At 37.6% G+C, this 19,950-nt stretch overlaps 3 protein-coding genes across 4 annotated transcripts; all 3 read left to right on the top strand.

Annotated features, from left to right (window-relative positions):
• The first annotated feature begins 292 nt into the window (after positions 1–292).
• Positions 293–4,402, top strand: LOC306889233 (uncharacterized protein). Of its 2 annotated transcripts, XM_079447977.1 has the most exons (6): positions 293–397; positions 982–1,092; positions 1,206–1,269; positions 1,418–1,485; positions 1,674–1,747; positions 3,576–4,402. In XM_079447977.1, the coding sequence occupies exons 1-6, from the start codon at positions 388–390 to the stop codon at positions 3,936–3,938; spliced, it is 690 nt and encodes a 229-aa protein (XP_079304103.1). In that variant the 5' UTR covers positions 293–387; the 3' UTR covers positions 3,939–4,402. The 2 variants fall into 2 exon arrangements, with proteins under 2 accessions (XP_079304103.1, XP_079304102.1); XM_079447976.1 differs by lacking the exon at positions 293–397 and having other exon boundaries at positions 849–1,092.
• A 430-nt stretch (positions 4,403–4,832) lies between these two features.
• timm10b (translocase of inner mitochondrial membrane 10 homolog B (yeast)) lies at positions 4,833–6,128 on the top strand (the record flags this gene model as incomplete). The annotated part of the gene is made up of 3 exons (XM_079448029.1): positions 4,833–5,030; positions 5,136–5,231; positions 5,601–6,128. The coding sequence occupies exons 1-3, from the start codon at positions 5,004–5,006 to the stop codon at positions 6,126–6,128; spliced, it is 651 nt and encodes a 216-aa protein (XP_079304155.1). The 5' UTR covers positions 4,833–5,003.
• Positions 5,689–19,856, top strand: ilk (integrin-linked kinase). Its single transcript, XM_079448028.1, has 14 exons — positions 5,689–6,328; positions 6,639–7,067; positions 9,044–9,313; positions 14,567–14,732; positions 15,231–15,326; positions 15,513–15,609; positions 15,715–15,798; positions 15,935–16,020; positions 16,115–16,224; positions 16,363–16,490; positions 16,756–16,877; positions 17,202–17,301; positions 17,446–17,576; positions 18,261–19,856. Exons 3-14 carry the CDS (start codon positions 9,225–9,227, stop codon positions 18,408–18,410), a joined length of 1,359 nt encoding a protein of 452 aa, XP_079304154.1. The 5' UTR covers positions 5,689–6,328; positions 6,639–7,067; positions 9,044–9,224; the 3' UTR covers positions 18,411–19,856.
• The last annotated feature ends 94 nt before the right edge of the window (positions 19,857–19,950 follow it).

Here is a 19,950-nt window from a genome sequence, read left to right as displayed (position 1 = left end):
CTTTTTAACATTATTAGTTATCAATAAACTTTTATAATAGGATAAAATGGTGGGTGAGAAGGAACTCATTTCACAAATGTACACAACAGTACACAACATTTCACAAATGATTACAAGGAAAGTCTTTTAACAAAACATTTTCATGAACATTTCTCATTTAATAATATATCCAGCTCTAAAGAGATGACAGTGAGTGCTTCATGATACAATGTTGTGTTGTGAACATTTGCAACGGATAAGATAGCCGCCACGTTTCCTGTTTGTAACCGAAAATGTCTGAAGACGACCAAAATAGCAACAAAACTCGTGCACTTCTTCTTGAACATGCTCACGTACAGGTGAAGGATTTTATCACACAAGGCATTTCACGGAGCTGACCTGAAAAACATGATGGCAGGTATGTAAATGTAAAAATAAATGTTCAATTGTTTTGACTGCTGACGGTTTATAACCCTAATCTATTGTATTATGTTGGTATCTCGTTATATATGTGTTATTGTGTAATGGACGACTAAAAGGTAATACATTTTTGTGGTAAAACATTACATACTGTGTGAATGTGTGTGTAGAATTTAATGGAGTTCAAGATCTGCACAAAACAGTGATAACACACATTTTAACTGATCCAGTATTAGAGAAGTGTGTGAATGATTTTTTAAGGTAGTGATAGATCAGTGTTTAAATTATTTGTGCTAGTGACAAAATCTGAGACATTTACATTTACAATTGTATTTTTATCACACTTTTTTATCATATGCATATAACATTATTTACGTAACATAAAGAATTAAGAATTATTTTTTCAAAAAAGTATGAGAAAGGAAATCAAAATAACTTGACCAAACTGTCTCTCTGTTTTTGACTACATTCATTTTTGCTTCATTTCATACTGGACAAAATATTGAAATAATTCATTAGAATATTGTAAGATAAATAATAGCCATGATTTGATGAGAATAAACTCATTATTTTTCTCTTCAGACTGTACATCTCATTTCGTGGCCATTATGCTGACTTCTGTCGCATTGCTGATGTCTGTGGCTTTAAATGTTGTACTCTATTTATTAAGAAGAAGGAATAGATATAATACAGGTATGCTCCATACAAATCAATTGTTGTGAGATCGTAAAGTTTTAAAACTACACATGTACAATTGTACATTTGCTAAATTGTGTAAAATATATATTTTATATTTTTATTCTTAGCAAATGAAAACCTGTTCACATATGGAGAGGAGCCAATCCGTCGAAATTCGGTGCATTCAGATAGGTGAGAATAAAAAGACCTGCAGTGAATTTGATAAATGCTGCATCTTGACAAACCTGCTTGATAAAAAAGTTTTGATTCGACATAATGCACAATAATCCTATTTCACATCTAAACCTTTTAAAATAGATTTTGGTTAACTGTCCTGCAGGTTTGAGGATGACGAGATGGAAAGACAGGAGAATCCGATTTATGGGAACATCTGTTTAGAAGTAGGAGGTGGGTTTATCTTTCAAACACACCAATTCATTTCATATAATCCAGTCTCTAATTTATATAATTTGTCAGATAAGGCTGAACATACATGGCACTTATCAAATAATGACATTTCAAATTATACTTTAAATACAGCTTTAAAAATGAGAGAGGAGTAATGGTATTTATTTCATGTTTTGCTGGTTCTGCAGGATCTTATGGGATGTCTGAGGAAATGTGCTATGAACAAATGTCACAAGCAAGCACATCAAAAAAGGTTTTAAAGGTATGGTCTTCTCGCAATTGACTGATGAAAATTGTCTGATTTGTCCAATTTTGCATATAATTCTAATGACTCTTGATTTCATTAGTCACAATTGTATGCGTCCCTTTTCATGAATTACACATCATACCAATGTAGACTACAGTAGTATCATAAATATTTATAATATGTCTAAAAAATTTATTTCTTCCGTTGACTAAAACAGGACCTTTAAAAACAACAAAAAATGCCCTTTCATTTTTTATATCGCTGGTGTCCTTCTGAAACCTTATAGCTCCGTATTTTGTGATTTGTGAAATAATTATTATTAGTCACCCTTCATGTTTGACTCTGGGTTTTGCAAATATCTTTCCAATAAAAGTGCTTGTCAACTTCAATAGCACAGTATTTAATCATTTAAAAAGCACAGTGTTTTTTTCCATTTCCTGAAAAACAGCCAATTTGGACATCCAAGGTTTCCTTAGGACGGTGACAATATTTTTCATTTATTTGTCTTTTTTTCCAAATTGTTTATTAGATGCTGACAAACCACCCATTACGTTTATAAACATTTTGTGTGCAATCTGTTGACAACGTGTAACCATGTTTTATGCAGCTAGTCAAAGATGCAGCAACGCAAACACATTCTTTATTTCTTCTTGCATATTTTGTTATTACTTCCAAACCTGGAAAATAACCCTAATATCAGAAAGCAACAATATACCAAACAGAAGTGTATTACATGAGAACTTCATTACCTCATGAGAATGGCCTTCAGGGTATTTCAAAACATCAGCAGAGGGATCTGTGTGAAAATACACATGAAAACTATTTTAAGCATGCCCTCCCACATATTTTATAGATAGCATGCCTGTGTGTAGAAACAGAGCTTTAATGAATGCACCTGTGGTCAGAGATCTCAGACCACTGTGCAACAGTAAATGCGTCAAAGGCATCAATCTCAAGCCACATTAATATCTTGCAAACAAAACAGGCTTTATTTGCAATGATCTGCACGAACAAATGAAAATTTTAGTTGCAAAAAATATAACTTGGCTTTGTGCTTACTAATAATTTGACAGTTTTGCCAATATGCTTAAATCATGGATGCAGGACATTGGGTAACTTTTTACAATAAGGTTGTTTTTGTTAATATTTTTTATGCATAAGCTATCATGAACAAACAATGTACAACACTTCTGCAACATTTATCAATCTCAGTTCATGATAATTTTAGCATTTACTCATATCTTTTTTAAATCAAACGTTGTCACTGTTCCCATTAGTTAATGCACCATGAACTAATTCGAAATATTGACTAACATTAAAATGGATTAATACATACTAAAATAATATCTCATTGTTAGTTCATGTACTAATGTAAAGAAATACAATCTTATTGTAAAATGTTACCGGATATTGTAATGTCAGGCAGTGTGTGGCAATAAGAAATCTATTGTGTATTGCGTAATTTACTCCGAAAAGCATTCAAAGGCCCTTTTTTTAATTTAACCTGAATACTGAGACACGGCCTTAAGTTTGTGAGGTTTATAAAAAGTTCAAAATGAAAATGACTGCTGGAAAAAATGACTGCTTTACCTTTAAGTGACTATTTTCTCTGCTACGTTAAAACGGTTACGCTCTTAAAAAGAAAGGTTCCTATCTGTTCTTTGTCAGGCTGTATGATAGATATATGAACCTTTCTAGAACAAAATGGCATTTTGAATAAAAAAAGTTTGTGGAACCAAAAATGGTTCTTTAATGGCATTGCTGCAAAGAACCTTAGCACTATTATGTTAAGTGTGAACATAACAATAAAAAGATTATGATATAGTATGTCTTTGTTCCACAGGCCGAGCATGGTGATGTTTCCTACGCCTCTCTGGATCTGGCAGCCAATAAAAAGCGTAGGAAAAAGCGGAAGTTCCAAAACCAGCCTCAGACCTACCAAGCACATTCACAACCTGCATCACTGCAAAACTGCCAGGACCAGGAGGCCGAGGCTGATGTCACCCTCCCGTCTCGAACCAGCAGCCTCATGGTTTCACGCCATAGCATCTACCTTAACAGCCATCAAGTAGCCCTGGAGGCTGAAGAGAGAGAAAGGGAGAGAGACGAAACCGAAGAGAGAGAGTTTGCGATGAGAATAAATTCGCATGAAGACTTTGATAACTCCCTCTGTAGATCAAGACAAAGTCTAGAAGAGAAGAGTTAACAGTTAGAGAGTAAAGAAACTTTTGCAAATCCTTAACTGTCAACAGCTCAGATATTACAAATAAAAAAGATCACAGGTCTTTTGCACTTGATGACAAGCGAGAAAATCCTCATATAAGTCTTTGCAAAAGCATGCAGAGGATGGGCGAGTATTTCTTCGGATGTTGTTTTAATAATAGAGTTCACCACATTTAACTAACTGCTTTTTGTTATTGTTGCATTTGGAAACTTTTTGCTGGTCGATGATGCTGTTGTAGATAGCCTATACTTAATGTTACTAAATTTATTTATCTTGTCATACTTAAAAAACAAAGACAGAGAATAAATTGAAGATAGATTAATGGTTAATTAAATTCCCAGGTAATTTGGTGAAACTGTAAAAAGAAAACAGTGGCTATAAACAGAGTTGAAATGACATTGTGTTTTGGTTGCTTTGTTCATGTATTAAAGTTTTTATGATTTGTTTCTTTGCTGTCGTTTTGCCTTTAAAGGATTGTAGATTTGAAGCTATTGCAACAATGAACCTTGATAACCACTTTTTCAGATCAAATATAACTGACACATTTTCACCCAAGGTCACGACAAAAATATGATGTCTTCGATTTGTTAAAATGCTTAAAAGCCATGGTATAACTACATAAACCTCCATATCTAGTGTAACTGGGTAAAACGATGTTATTTCAAAAGAATCTGCAAAAATGTAAGATGTTTAATTGCGCGCAGTTTATACTCTTTTTGAGTTATACTATTTTACAAAAATTTACGAAACTATTAACATTGTATAAGACACAATCATTTCTCAGCATTGGCCTACTGTTGTTTTATCTCAGTTTGTTTGTTAATATGAAAAAAAAAACAGTTTACAACATAAACATCCGCCAGGCCTCCTAATGACGTAGCCATCGCGTGTAGTCACGTGACTGCAAAGATGGCCGCGCTCTGTTGAAAGTCATGCGACTGCTCTCGGACATTATTTTGGTCTTACCTGTCAATTTCCGTCGATTCCGGTATATTTCAACGTTCCAATATAGAGATTTATTTCGGTATATAGACTCAACTGTATACAATGGACCCCGATGGACAACTGCGAAATGTAAGTATGACAGACAGCGCCTGCATCCCTTCGCACGTTTCACCGTGATTTTACAGTCGATGTATAATAAGGCTACTTAATGTTTTTGCTCTGTTTGTTATCTAGTTGCGGGACTTCCTCCTCGTGTACAATCGCATGACGGAAATTTGCTTCCAGCGGTGCACGAGCAATTTCAACTACAGAAATCTGACAATGGATGAGGTGACCACTACTCTCCAAGTCAATTATACCATATAATAATGCAAAAATAATGAAATGCATATTCTTTGTTTGTTCTTTTAAATATATTGTAATCTATATATTTAGTATTTGTGTGAGGGTGTACAGCACCTCAGGTTACTCCAGCAGGGGATGGCACTGTCATAAGTATACTGTAAAATACAAATAAGGCACTTTCTAATGACAGTCTGCTTGTTTTCTTACTTGCTAAATATTTGTAAAAGAAGTCAAAACATAAATGATATATTCAACACCTCTTACGTGCAGATTGAAAAAATATAAAAAATAATTTCCCATTCATGTAAATTAGGGATAAGCATACACATTTCAAATCGACTTACTTTGTTCCAGGAGCGTTGTGCGGAGAGCTGTGCTGGTAAATTAATAAGGACCAATCACCGTTTAATGGGCACGTATGTGCAGATGATGCCTGCAATGGTGCAGAAGCGGATGCAAGAGATGGAGAGCAAGGCTGCAGAAGCTGCAAAAGCTGAAGCTGCTGCAGCACAGGGAGGTACATCAGCGATGCCAGACACACAATCCGTGCCTCTATCAACCCCTGGGATCCCACCAGCATCGCCTCCGGTGGAAATTCCTGAAACTCCTCAAATTGCTTCAGCCCCTAATTATCTGTCCGAAATAAAGCGATCACCTTTGGTTTTTGAGCCAGCCACACAAGAATCAGAGACAGCCAAGTTGGCGGCTGGAGTATCTGTGACACATAATGCACAATCAACTGATTCTTTACAAGGACAAATAAATGTGCCGCAAGTGATGTCAACATCTTCAAGTTCTAATGTATCATCACCCAAAGCAGGTGTAGGTTCAGTCTCAAGTGCAGTGGCAGCAGCGGGACACAATTCCCAGACACCATCTTGATGTTAATGTGTTGAGAGAGGAAGAAACGACAGATGTTGTTTACACTGCACTGATGAATTTCCCATAGCATATGCAGTCCATACATCGTTGAAGCCTTTAAAACTGCTGACCCCTCTCAGTGGAAAGGCCGCAGTATGGAATAAAATGAAAAACCACGTACAGCAGTTCTTTTAATAAAAACAATTGAAAAAAAAGAATATGTAAGTTTTACTTTTCTGCGATATTCTATGTGGTGTAGCTCTTTTTCTTCAAAGGTTAAAACAGTACAAAATGCCATCAGACACTGTGTTATTTTATGTATTGCATTGATTGTAGTGGTAGATACTCCTCCAAAAATACTATTATCATTCTCGAGCCATTTTAAATCTGTATATGATTCCTTTCTGTGGAACACAGAAGAATATATTCTGAAAATTATTTGTGTTCATACAATGGGGGCAAGTTTGGTCAATAGGGGCAATTATTTTGCAAGTTTTAGTAAACAAAAATATCTTCTTTTGTGTTTTTCAGAAGAAAGAAGGTCATTCAGTTTTGGAATGGGAGTGAATAAATGATGAAATTATCCCTTTATTTGTACACAGACACTGAAATCCCTCCAATATCCTTAGTCTGAAAGGATCATGTACCTGTATTGTTTTCTGTTTTGTCTATCTCTCTTATATTACTACGATTCGTATAAATTACTGTATATTATGTGAACTATAAATAGGCTTTAAGCACGGTGGAGTGAATAAAATCGTGTCCCGGGGGCATATTTTCTCCTTTGCCGCCAGAGGGCGCGGCAGTGACGTTCTCTGCTGGGAATGAGTGTGTGTCTCGGCGGGTGGTGTAGATCACACACTTGGGCTGTAGTAGGGTGTGGACTTTGGAGAGTGTGGGTTCGGACTGTCCCAGTCAATACCATCGTTCCAGTGCAGCTGAAAGCGGCCATATAAACAGGTAATGATGGTTATTATGATTGATATGGCGTGAGGAAAAACTGAACCGTGTGTCGATCGTAACGGTGGGCGTATATGACGGCTAACAGCGTTAGCGCATTAGCTCAGTGGGGGAAAAGCTATGGATAATTGCTCATCAATAGCGTGTATAATGAATACGAGTTTATTGTGCATGGATAAGTTCATTCCGAATCGTACTGTGTTTGTTTTTAACAGTTTTTACACAGTTTGCGGTCTTTTAGCCTCTCTTTTGACTGGACTGTTAGCTGCTTGGCTAATGTCATAATCACTCCTCTGAGAACACGTACATGTCTGTCTGTCTGTCTGACTCGCTTTGCCTGTCTGTTTGAACATTTAGTATCCATTGTTCTCTCTCTCTCTCTCTCTCTCTCTCTCTCTCTCTCTCTCTCTCTCTCTCTCTCTCTCTCTCTCATTCTCTCTCTCTCGCTCTCTCTCTCTCAGCTGTCCATTTATTATACTTATTCTCTGTCTCTCTGGTTGACTATATACGTTCACTGTCTATCTGAACACTAACTTGAGTATCTGTCCGTGTGTCTGTTTAAACAGCTGTCTCTCTGTCTTTCTCTCCTTGAACATGTACATGTCTGTCATTCTGTCTGTATATCAGTTTGAACATATATCTGCCTGTCTGCGTATCTTATCTTTCACTCTGTCTATTGTTCTGTCTCCTTTAGCTGGATGGTAACCTGTCAAATCATAATTTGTTTATGAACACATTTTGCCTCCATATTTGCTCTTTGTTTTTTACAAAATCTCAACACAACACTCAGCAAGTATATACAATGCTGCACATTTCATAACAGAGATAGCTTTATGCTTTCAATAGAAGTAACATCGTGTTTCTTTTATTTCCCTGGTTGAACTTTGTTTGTACATGCAGCATGATGATGCTTTTAAAGTGTCACTTTTGATAATACCTAGAATGACTTAATCCACCAAAGGGGGTCGAGCTTTCTCATACGTGAGCACCTAAACTCTGGAATAGCCTTCCCGTGACTATTCGAGGATCAGACACACTCGCCCAGTTTAAATCTAGATTAAAGACACATCTTTTCAGCAAAGCATTCACTTAATGCTTAATACACTAAATAAACCACCGGGACATTGCATTTATTAGTTATTATTTACTAGAATAATTTAACCTGTTATATTAACACCATGCAATGTGTTTTACCTTTTTTGTGTTTTTCGGTTTTTCTTATTTTCCCCTGTAAAGCTGCTTTGGAACAATGCACATTGTGGAAATCGCTATATAAATAAAATTGAATTGAATAGCTTTAGGGTATTTAAAATGCTTGTATAGAAGTAACATCGTGTTTCTTTTATTTCCCTGGTTGAACTTTGTTTTTACATGCAGCATGATGATGCTTTTAAAGTGTGTGTCAGGTTTTTGCAAAGACCTAAAGTGTGATTTGGAGTGATGTCAGATTAGCGTGAAGGAAACACTGGCAGAAAGTTGATTTGGTGTCTGCAAGGGAGTGTTTTCTCATTTCAGGACAAAATTTGTGTTTAACAGGCTGAGACCTGCTAGATCGCTTTGCTTAGTCAACATCTATCAGTGAGCAACTATTTGCACCCAATGTTTAAGATTGTATTCAATTAATGGAATAGTTTGCATAAAATGGACTATTATGTCATCATTTGATCTCCCTCATGCCAGTCGATTTAAACATGAAAGGAGACTGAGATTATAATGCATGAGTCATATTGACTGACTATTAGGACTGTGACATCTTTCTGTGTCACTATCAATTGTCAATGCAAAGCAGAAACTATAATATTTCTTATATATCTCCTATTGATTTCCTGCTATAACTATAACATGCATAAAGGTATATCAGGTTTAAAACTATATGAAGTTATAACATGAATGTTTAGGGTACATAATAGTGATCACCATTCCCTATGACTTTGAAAGTGACGCTTAGCTTTCCTCTGCTTGTCTTGGCGGCGCAGACACAAGACGCTTACCCGGAGGTTACAAAGAGGCTTTCACGTTGCACCCTTCCCTTGGCTGGATGTTCGGTCATCCCCAGACTCTTATTTTCCGGATACAGCTGCATCTAACGTCTCTCCCAGGACGCTTCTGGTAAGGGACGAACGACTCCGCTAGTGCGAGAAGAGAGAGGGTTTTCAGATGGACGACATCTTCACGCAGTGCCGCGAAGGAAACGCGGTAGCCGTCCGCCTGTGGTTGGACAACACTGAGAATGACCTTAACCAAGGGTGAGTGGATTGTGCAGCATGTGTGTACTAGTGTGTCATTTAGCATTAAATTAGTTGATGTTGTTGCCATGGTGATTGCTGTGGCTTTCCAATGTGACTTTTGTGGCTGTTGAGACGTTCATGGTCACCTTTTGGTGGTTTTGTAGAATCTTGGTTGAGTGAGGCTTCTGTTGTGTGGTTTATTGCTAAAATTAAAAGTACAGAAGTGCTGCTGTTCATGGAGTGAAGCGTAAAAGTGAATTTGTTGAAGTACATTTTTATAGCCAAGATTTCTCGAATTATAGCATTGCTTGTTGTGTTATCTTGATCTTCCTTCATCCGGTGTCTAATGCATACACAAACTTCTGCTATGCGTGCAATATGAAATACAGAGACACGCCCCCTCCAAACTTTGGAAAATTACCTGTTTAATGTTGTAAAGCGTTCTGAACTTGCACAGGAACAACATCTGTCATGTCTTGTTCTTTGTTTGACCCCTAACACTTTATCTCACTTCAAATCCCTGGGCACAGTAGAACATTGACACTCAGTAAGACGATGAGGGTAGATTTGATCTTCGTCTGCGTTGTGGATTTTATTCAGTTATTTGGCATGTGACATTATGAACAGTGCATGATTTGAGAGTTTATATAGTTTTGTATTGCATTTAAATAACCTCGTTTTATCTTTTTAAAAGTGGTGGAATCTTCAACCACTTAAAGGGATAGTTCATCCAAAAATGAATTTTCTTTTATCATTTACACACCCCTTTGAAATTAGGGTGGGTAAGTAAATGATGAAAACACTTTTTTTGGGGTGAACTATCTCTTTAAAGATTTAATTCTGATTTTGTGAGTAGTGATGTGATTCCAATACAATTCTTGATCTACTTTTTTTAAACAATGTAAACAATGCTGTTTTAACACATTTGACAGTTTGTGTATAACAATATTATATTGAAAAAAGGATTTATTTCATTGCTTTCATTTTATTAACAACATTGCCCTTTTTATTAAGGACAAGCTCTAAACAAAACAAGAAAAGACTAAACAATTCAATAGGAGTCTCAATCCAAAACGAGTTTGTTATATAAAAAGTATTTTCTTTAACACAACTGTTCTTGTGATAGAGCCTTTTAACAAATAATTATATTAAAAACACAATGCAGGCAAAATATCAGGCCACCAGTTAAATCCGATCCTGTATAAACACAATATTTACTGTAGATTATGTGTTATTATACTGCCATGTGTTTTGCATAGAGACAGCAAGTTTGGCCACATGTTCAGTTGTTTGAAATGCTTTGCTTTTCTATAACAAGAATTTTTTTACTGCAGTAAAAAAAATAATTTTATTACAACTTTAACAATATTCACACCTATATGGTAGAGATGCACCAATACTACATTTCTTCACCGATACCGATAGCTGATTATCAAGAGTGATATCTGTCAATATGAATTCTGAAGATGAATTATTTCTTAACCCTCTGAATGTTATTAATTCATATTAATGTTGAACATCAAACTGGTTATGCAACTCTAAAATGAATTACGCCGTTTTGAATCGTTAAACTGAAATGAAAATCATGGAAAATCTATTCATGGCGGCCAGTGTTGATAGTGTGGAAATACATCAATAAGGGAAACAGACACCACAATGATATGTTGTTATGAGAATTATACAATTGTTTTGGTTCATTCTGAAACTATGGGAGACCGCCATAGTCTAATTAATGAATGGGAAACACTGCATAGCTTATGCTCACATATGATTCTGTTGCGTTAATTTCAATAGCAGACATCCCCAAAGTAGCACATTTATCAGAAATAAAGCAGAAACTGTGGTGCTGATGTGGTATGTTTTTATCAGTGTATTGTTTACAATTTACAACCAGAATCATGTCGTGTTTATTCTGTAAACATGAATAACATTCCCCGTGTCGAGAACCAGAATTCCAATTGCATCCCTATATGGTGCAAGGAAAACACAGAGCTGATCCATGCACCCACTCCAAATACCATCACCTCTGCCAAGCTCCATCTCAGGCTTGGCCTGCCTTCCTTAGCTATTGTAGCTAATATGTCCCAGCACAGCTGGAAAGCACTAAAACCGATGAATTCTTTACGGCAGGGGTTCTGGAAGATAGACCCCCAGGTCCCCAAAGTAATCTGATCCGGACCCTTTCTCTTGCTGTCAACCACATAAATTATTACTCGGAACGAATGAGCACTGGAAGAATGGATCGCCGGTGCAGATTCAGCATAGAATCAGCAAATTGTAGGCAGGGGCTAGTTACATTAACAACTGTTTTTTTTGTTTACTGGGGGGGGCAGATTGTCACATCCGATGCAGATCACTATCTAGGCATTTCCTGCACTCTTCACGTGGTCAAAGTTGTGATTTTAAAATTATTTGCAAAGGAAATGCTTGACTTTAGTAGGGGCAGAAAATGGAAACGTAAGAAAATACCTTGCGTTTTAAAGTACTCACATAGCCTGCTACATGTCACGTCTCTACTATAAACAGCATTTGATGCTTTACAATAAGTGTGTGTGTGTGTAGGAGTAGCGGCAGTTTTACAGAGGAGATTATTTATGCCTAATTTGTGACTCAGAAAGACGGGAAGAGGGAAGAGTCTATAGCCTTAAACGAAATGGTTGAGACGAATAGTTTCCATACGATGAGCTCACCAAAGCATGCTGACTTGCGCCATACAAGTTCTCTTATTTTTTTTCTCTCTCTCTGCTCAACCATCTCGCAGTGTTTTCCTTTTCCAGAAATAGAAAAACTCCAGCTAAGGGATTTGCTTTTCACTTTTGTCCGCTCACTTTGAGTTGCGTCTAATGGAACTGTTTCGCTGTTTGGAAGATTCTCATGAAATGACCATGAAAAATGGTCTGTGTAATTCATTTCTTCTAAATGGCCATGTGGAGATTTAGCATGGCTTTAGATGTCACGACCTTACGCATTTGAGGGAGGAGACAGGAAATAGCAGACATACATGGGTGTTGTTTATGCTGCGTTAAGTAAGATGTCAGTTAGGAAACTGGACTTGAAACGTATCTACTGATGAAAGGTCTTATCTAGATATATATTTATATATCCTTAATGGAAACGTCATGACAAGTTAATCATTATTTATTCCCTATGCATTAAATGGAGATGAACATAAAGTGGTTGGATGTATCTGTCAAACTTTGAAATAAATAAAAATGTATTGTTTCATTTACATTCCTGGTTTATTCAGTACATTTAATTCTAAAAAGAAAACTGATAGTGATAGAAGAAGAGCAAACAATGAAAACTGATTGCTGATTTAAGTCTCTCTTTAGCTTTAAAACAAACATTAAACCTACCACGTCTTTACCTTGTCATAATAATAGAACACAAGCCTGTCAAAACTAGATATGCAGTGTTGGTGTACTAAAAATACATTTTTGTTCCCTGTTTTACTTCTTGTTTTTTGGTGTACAAATATAGCACTTGTACCTTTTGGATGTGTGAATGGAGTTTTGAATGACATTTAAAATTATGACATTATTGAATTACATTATCATCACAGCAAACAAAAATGAAGTAAATTTCTTCTTTTTAAGTTTCTCTAATAACCGAAAACGTATTAATCTACTATATAAATTCTCTTTGCACCGGGGTATGAAAAGTTAGTTTTTAATTACACGCTTCAGCTTGAAATGTTTACCAATGTAAGGTTTCCCTGTTTAAGTCACTTCTGCGGTCATGTATAAATATGTTTTCCTTTACGTCAACCTGCCCTGCTTCAGTAGCATTTTAACTCTCATGTTTTCAGACTGTGGTGCCTCTTATATGCTCCATTTCAATATAACAATTTAACTTAGAAATATTGGTGTAGAAATCTATATTTGGATTTGATACCATCAATAAATACAATCATACAACTAGTTTTAGCCATCTCCGGCATGAGATATGGTTTTGTGGAGTGAATGAATGTACTTTATCAGATATTTTCAACTCTTTCATTGTATGACCGCAAACTCGAGACGTAATCCTTCAGCTGTGTGACTCCAACGTCAATGTTTACGTTGTCTGGCTTTCGTATGTTTGAAATACTGCTAGCGCAAACTTTCTTTTCTCTCTCCACCTCTGTGTGTGTGTGTGCATTTCTTAACAGAGCGTGCTGCACACCCATACAAGGAAGAGAAACTCCGTTTTGTACGAATTGACCGCAACGGGCTCACTCAAAAAAAGGCAAGGGAGTGTGCTGCTAACTGTGGAAGAGCGCGTGTGGAATATCATTTCCTCTCTTTCCCGATCTTGTTTCCGTGGTCCACCATCCGCTCCTTCATTTCTCTCCCGCCGTACTTCTGAGTGATTCGATAAGGGCTAGCGGTGACACTTTAAACAGTTTTTGCTCATCTTTCTCTCTCGCTGTTTTCATTTCTTTGTTTTAAAATAAACAACATTCTGAATTTGTGAAGGAATTTCGTGTTTACTTCTCTTTATAATTTTTTCCTTATTGTGTGAGGTCATTTTGGTGGATTTTAACCCTAAGAAAGACAGAGCGTTGTAGAGAATGTGGGAGAGTGAAGTTTGTGTGTGTGTGGTCTGATCCGGCAGGACCTTGTGAGAAGTTTCAACAGCTATCCTAAGTATAGCCATGCTACTGGCCGACTATTTACCAAGATACTTCCTACTGTACTACACACACCCATACTCTTACCAAAAACCTCAGACAAACACTTTCAAAACGTTTTGCTCCGGGGAGCAGTTGCATTATGAGGTCATTAGCAGAAGCAGGGGTTTTAATAGAAGTTAACCACATCTGTGTAAATAAGTTACAGTCTCTATGGCAGCACTAATGCACAATGATCTAATTGGTCTGTTGTTATTTGTTACGGTCAACAAGAAGCAACCAAGTTTGTGGTTTTGAAAAGGAAATGGGGTTTGTGATTCTGGACTTTTGGAGAAAAACTGAGGTATATTGAGAGTGAGTGGAAGGATATACATAATCTAGAGGAAAGGGCTAGTTAACGCCAGTTTATATTTAACTGACTGGGTAGAGCTGTGGAGACAGACAGCTGAGAACAGGAACACTAGCCTGACCGGAGACGTTTACCACCAACCACAGTGTCAAATGTTTCCCTTGATTTAAGAGACAGTTCATCAAAAAAAATTCACGTTTTATTTTTACTCTTTGGGCATTGTTGCCATTTCAAACCTGTATTACTATAAAAACAGAAATACTTGTTTTGAACAGACAGTAATAGACCTACCTATGTCTCTCTTTCGCAGGGATGACCACGGGTTCAGTCCATTACACTGGGCGGCACGTGAGGGCCGCTCGGGGGTCGTGGACATGCTCATCATGAGAGGGGCTCGCATCAACGTCATGAACCGCGGGGACGACACGCCCTTGCACCTGGCTGCCAGTCACGGCCACAGAGACATTCTGGCCAAGGTGTGAACAGATAGTAATGGATAAACACTCACACACGCAGGCACGCACCTGCATATGAACAACCACAGTAACCAAACAATCATGGAAGGTGTAAACAAACACAGGTTGAACACACAGCCACAAAAAACAGCACCTGAAGTTTATAAAACGCTTGTAAATGCACAGATGCACAAATCTTAAAGGGATAGTTCGACCAAAAATGAAATTATTTCATTTACTCACCCTAATGTCATTACAAACCTGTATGACTTTCTTTGTTGAAGAACCAACATTCTTCAAAACTACAGTGACCCACATCCATGTATGGACACAAAACCACGTAGACATTTCTCAAACTATCTACTTTTGTGTTCCATCTAATAACATGAGGGTGAATAAATGATGAGCTAATTTAGACCTGTAACCAAGCGAAAGTCAATTGAAGAGATTTTAAAACAAACTGTTTGTTCTGACACGTCTGTGTTTCTGGTTTCTATATTGTGTTTATTTGTTGTCCAGCTGATCCAGTGTAAAGCCGATACCAATGCGGCAAATGAGCACGGCAACACCCCTCTCCATTACGCCTGCTTCTGGGGCCACGACCTGGTCGCTGAGGTTAGTCTACATCGCCCTCTGCTGGAGAAAAAAAGAGAAACTCTAGATACCTCTTCAGTCGTTTGAAGGAAAATGTCAGGCTGTGACCCATTTATTGAATGGAAAGAACAGCCAGCACATTCTGCATTTTGTTGAATTCCTTTTTTAATGTTAAGCAGAATTATATTGACATGGATTTATTTCCAGGATCTGGTCAGTAACGGTGCACAAGTGAACATCTGTAACAAGTACGGAGAAACTCCTCTGGACAAGGCCAAACTGCCACTTGCCGCAAATCTAAAAGGTAACAACACGATTTATCAGCAAAAGATTTGTTTTGTTTTACCGTGTAAGATCAGTTTCCGTAGTTTCCAGTTGGCTGAATAATGCTGTCATGTTTGTGAATCAGAGCTGGCGGAGAAACAAGGACAGAGCCTGACCAAAGTTCCCTTTAAAGACTCTTTCTGGAAGGGAACCACCCGAACGCGACCACGTAAGCACCATCTGATTCCGATTGTTGCGTTACTCACTGAGAATGTAGTTACATCACTGCTGCATAAAATAATATTCAATAATCAAAACTGTTACGTAAAAGGTTGATTTTATATTTTTCTGTATTGTTCCTACAGGTAACGGCACGCTAAACAAACAGGCTGGCATAGATTATAAGCAGCTCTCAATGTTGTCCAAGGTCAACGAGAATCATTCTGGAGAGGTGAGCTTGTTTTTTCGAACAAAACCACTGTAGCTATTCAAAACTTAAACTCTTTGGTTTAGAGAAACACTGATGTTTGCTCTCCCTCTGCCAGTTGTGGCAAGGTCGTTGGCAGGGCACAGAGATTGTGATTAAGATGCTTCATGTGCGAGAATGGACTACAAGAAAGAGCCGTGACTTTAACGAGGAGTATCCCAAACTGAGGTGTGGAGTCAGATCACAATGATGATCCAGCTACATACAATAAATATTGGTTGTTAGCGACTTGCATTTTTGAAATGTTTCATTGTATGTGTGTCTCATGTGCACCTATCCACCTTTGTATCCACCTGCTGTGTCTAGAATCTTCTCCCACCCAAACGTGTTACCCATGTTGGGGGCATGTCAGTCTCCTCCCGCCCCTCACCCAGTCATAATCACACACTGGATGCCCTATGGATCTCTCTACAATGTGCTTCATGAGGGCACCAGTGAGTAAATCACACATTACTGTCATGTGTTCATGGAGAAATGTCTGTTGTCAGTGTTATTGAATGTTGTGCTGAGATTTTATTTAAATGTTGGATGAGGCAGTTTTGCGCAATTGCGTAAACTCAGCATTTGAGGTTTTCCCAAAGCTGAAAAAAGAGGAACATCAAGTTCTGCTATTGTTTTGCATCATTTTAGTTCATTTTGTCATCTTCACAACCCTTGTGTCTGTCCCTCACTATCCATGTGTATTTTCCATCCATCCAGATTTTGTTGTGGATCAGACACAGGCTGTGAAGTTTGCTCTGGATATAGCGTGTGGAATGGCTTTCCTGCACACACTGGAGCCCATGATTCCACGTCATTCTCTCAACAGCAAGAGCGTCATGGTGAGCAATAGAAACAAAATCCCATGACAATCACCCACGATTTTTGCGCAGATGGGCGAATTTACCACAGGACAATCCAAAATAGTTTGTTTGGTATTACGGTATAAGGAACCGTTGACGTGAAACTTTCCCGTGTAATTTTAGTCGCTGAACAGTTTTGAATTGTTGGGAAGCAACAAGTATATCCAATCTTCATGACTATTAAAAATCTATCAAAATCACTATTTAAAGCACTGTACTGCTGACTAACTATAGTGCAGAGGATGTAAAAAATATTCCATGCTTAGATATTCAAATAATTGTATTTTGTTGTCATGACACCAGATTGATGATGACATGACTGCTAGGATTAGCATGGCGGATGTGAAGTTCTCTTTCCAGTGTCCAGGCCGCATGTACTCTCCAGCATGGGTGGCACCTGAAGGTACTTATGACTCATTCACTCTCTTTCCTTCTTTCTTCTCAATACCAAACGTCTCAAAGGATTCTAAGTAGACAAAAGACTTTGCCTGTTTAAACCAGGATTTGGATTTCATCAGTCTTATTCCTTTGTCTTTGGTCATCTCAGCTTTGCAGAAGAAGCCAGAGGAGATTAACCGGCGTTCTGCAGACATGTGGAGCTTCGCTGTGTTGCTCTGGGAGCTTGTGACCAGAGAAGTGCCGTTCGCTGACCTCTCCAACATGGAGATTGGCATGAAGGTAAGTCACTCATGTACACCTCTTCTACGTACTGTACAAATACAAAAGATGAACGGTATCACCTTAATCCTCTGGTTAAAGTGATACTTCACCCAAAAATGATTCATTTACTCACCTTTGAGCTGTTCCAAATGTGTATAAATGTCTTTGTTCTGATGAACACAGTGAAAGATATTTGCTTCCAGCTCCAACCGCTCTATCAGGCGTGATGTAAAACTTCCGAAAACCCATAATCCTAACCTTTATCTCCATAACGAAATAAAACAGACCGGACAGCAATTCACTTTTTACGAATTATTAAAATATTAATGTTGGAGATTCCGTGAGCTTGGATACTGTAGTTTATACTTTGAGTTTCTATAAGGTTTGTTTAAATGCGTGATACCAATAAAATGTGCTCATAAACGGTTGTTTAGATCCTATGTTCAATTGAAATGAATAGCAGCTTGGACCTGGAAACGGTATTCCTCACATCACGATATAACAAGCAGATTGCTTGTGAATTAAAAGTTGGTAATAGAAGAGCTAAATTATTTGTAATGTCTAAAAATAAAATATGCTATTATAAAATATCTATAATCAATAGCCATGCACACCTTTAAATAAGACCTCAGAGTCTTATCTTAACAGTTATGCAGGTTTACTTTAAGCAGCATTTTCCTCTCTTTGTTTTTTGACCACTAGGTGGCACTAGAGGGACTGCGGCCCACCATCCCACCAGGCATCTCTCCCCACATCTGCAAGCTGATGAAGATCTGCATGAACGAGGATCCTGCCAAGAGACCCAAATTTGACATGATCGTACCCATCCTAGATAAGATGCAAGACAAATGAGCATCCCTGCCGGGACGTCACGCCCCCGAAACCCCCCATAGTCCCCCCCACCGAACACTGAGTTCACAGTATTGCCTTAGAAATTCACCACTCACCAAAGTGCTCTAAGCCACTGTAGCCCTCTGCTAAAGAAAACCGCTTTACTGAAGCACTGCTGAACGTTTTAAGCCTCATCCTCAGTATCTCATGTATTGTTAAATTGTTATATGCAATCTTTGAATTACATCTTGTGTTTATGCATATGTGTCTCATTTCTTTTTCTCATGTTTATGGAACAACATTTGCATCTTTCGAAACCTCTTCTGTAGCCATTTAACAGGATAAGTGAGCAAGGCATCAGTGAATTTACTGTAAAATCAGTTTTCAGCAAACCACTTCATTTTATGCATCTCCTGCCATTTCTGTCATACATGTCACCGTGGTTAGATGTTTTCATTGCGCCAGATGTGCATTCCTCAAAGTTAAGGTTTTTAATAGCTTTCATGTGCGTGACCTTCCTTAGGGGCATTTACTAAGGAACAAAGAGATGATCTGTGTATGCAAAAAAAGCATGCAACATCTGTTGTTCCTGTTTAAAAGCATCATGCTATTGTCTGTTACTGTGTTTTCCTCTGATTGTCCCTCATAACAGTCTGAAGTTTTGTCAGAGATCTGTATGTTTTACGTGGGTTAGAAAATGCAGTGCAATAATAATTATAGCTAATGCCAATTTTATGCCTTATCATGTAACAAATCCAAACCAAAAATTGCAAGTGCCCACTGTAACATGTTTGCGTTATCCCTCTCATAGTAGGGAGATGCATTTAATAAAATCTGCTTTGTTAGATGATTATAGAAGGTAACATAAGCTAAGGGAAGAGCCCTTTACAGATGTCACATCAAATGTGAGAACTCCTATGCCGCAGGTTAACGTGCATTAAAGATCGTATCGCCAAACAGCTCTTTTGTTGACCCCATACAATCATCATATTTACTTGATCCATACAAATGCATGATGTTTTCTCGTGCTATGTCTTGTTTTGTTAAATAGCAAGTCTCATGCTTATGTATTCAATTTTTCTTAAATGTTGAGCATGTTAAGTGCTGAAGTCTGCGAGATTTTTTTTTTGCTTTCTAAACACTACATCTGTTTACTATCTCATTTCTCTGTCACAGTGTTCTTCTTTCAGCTAGCCAGTATGTAATAGGAAGCCAAGAGAAAAGAAACGTGTCCTTGACATGCATAGTTATTTTTCTTTTGTTTTTACTTTTTTAAAAGCCAACAGCTGTAATAACGAAAATCAGACTGATTATCTAACTTATGCTCACTTTTCTGTGAAGTTTTTAATGAGATAATATGTGGCTTTATCTTATTTTTGGAGATTTGGGCTGTTTATATTTTATTACGTGTAACAAACGTTTACTCAAGGAAAACGAGAACAAATAAAAAGTTTTGGCCATGTGTAATGCAGCAGGTTATTTATTTATCTATTGTTTATTTATCTATCGGAAGAGCTTGCTGATAAATTGGGTGGTTGATACAAAACGCAGTGACGCGGGT

The sequence above is a fragment of the Barbatula barbatula genome (genome assembly GCF_947034865.1).
Source record: "Barbatula barbatula genome assembly, chromosome: 24".
NCBI classification, from domain to species: domain Eukaryota; kingdom Metazoa; phylum Chordata; class Actinopteri; order Cypriniformes; family Nemacheilidae; genus Barbatula; species Barbatula barbatula.
This window is presented reverse-complemented; position numbering and strand designations above follow the sequence as displayed.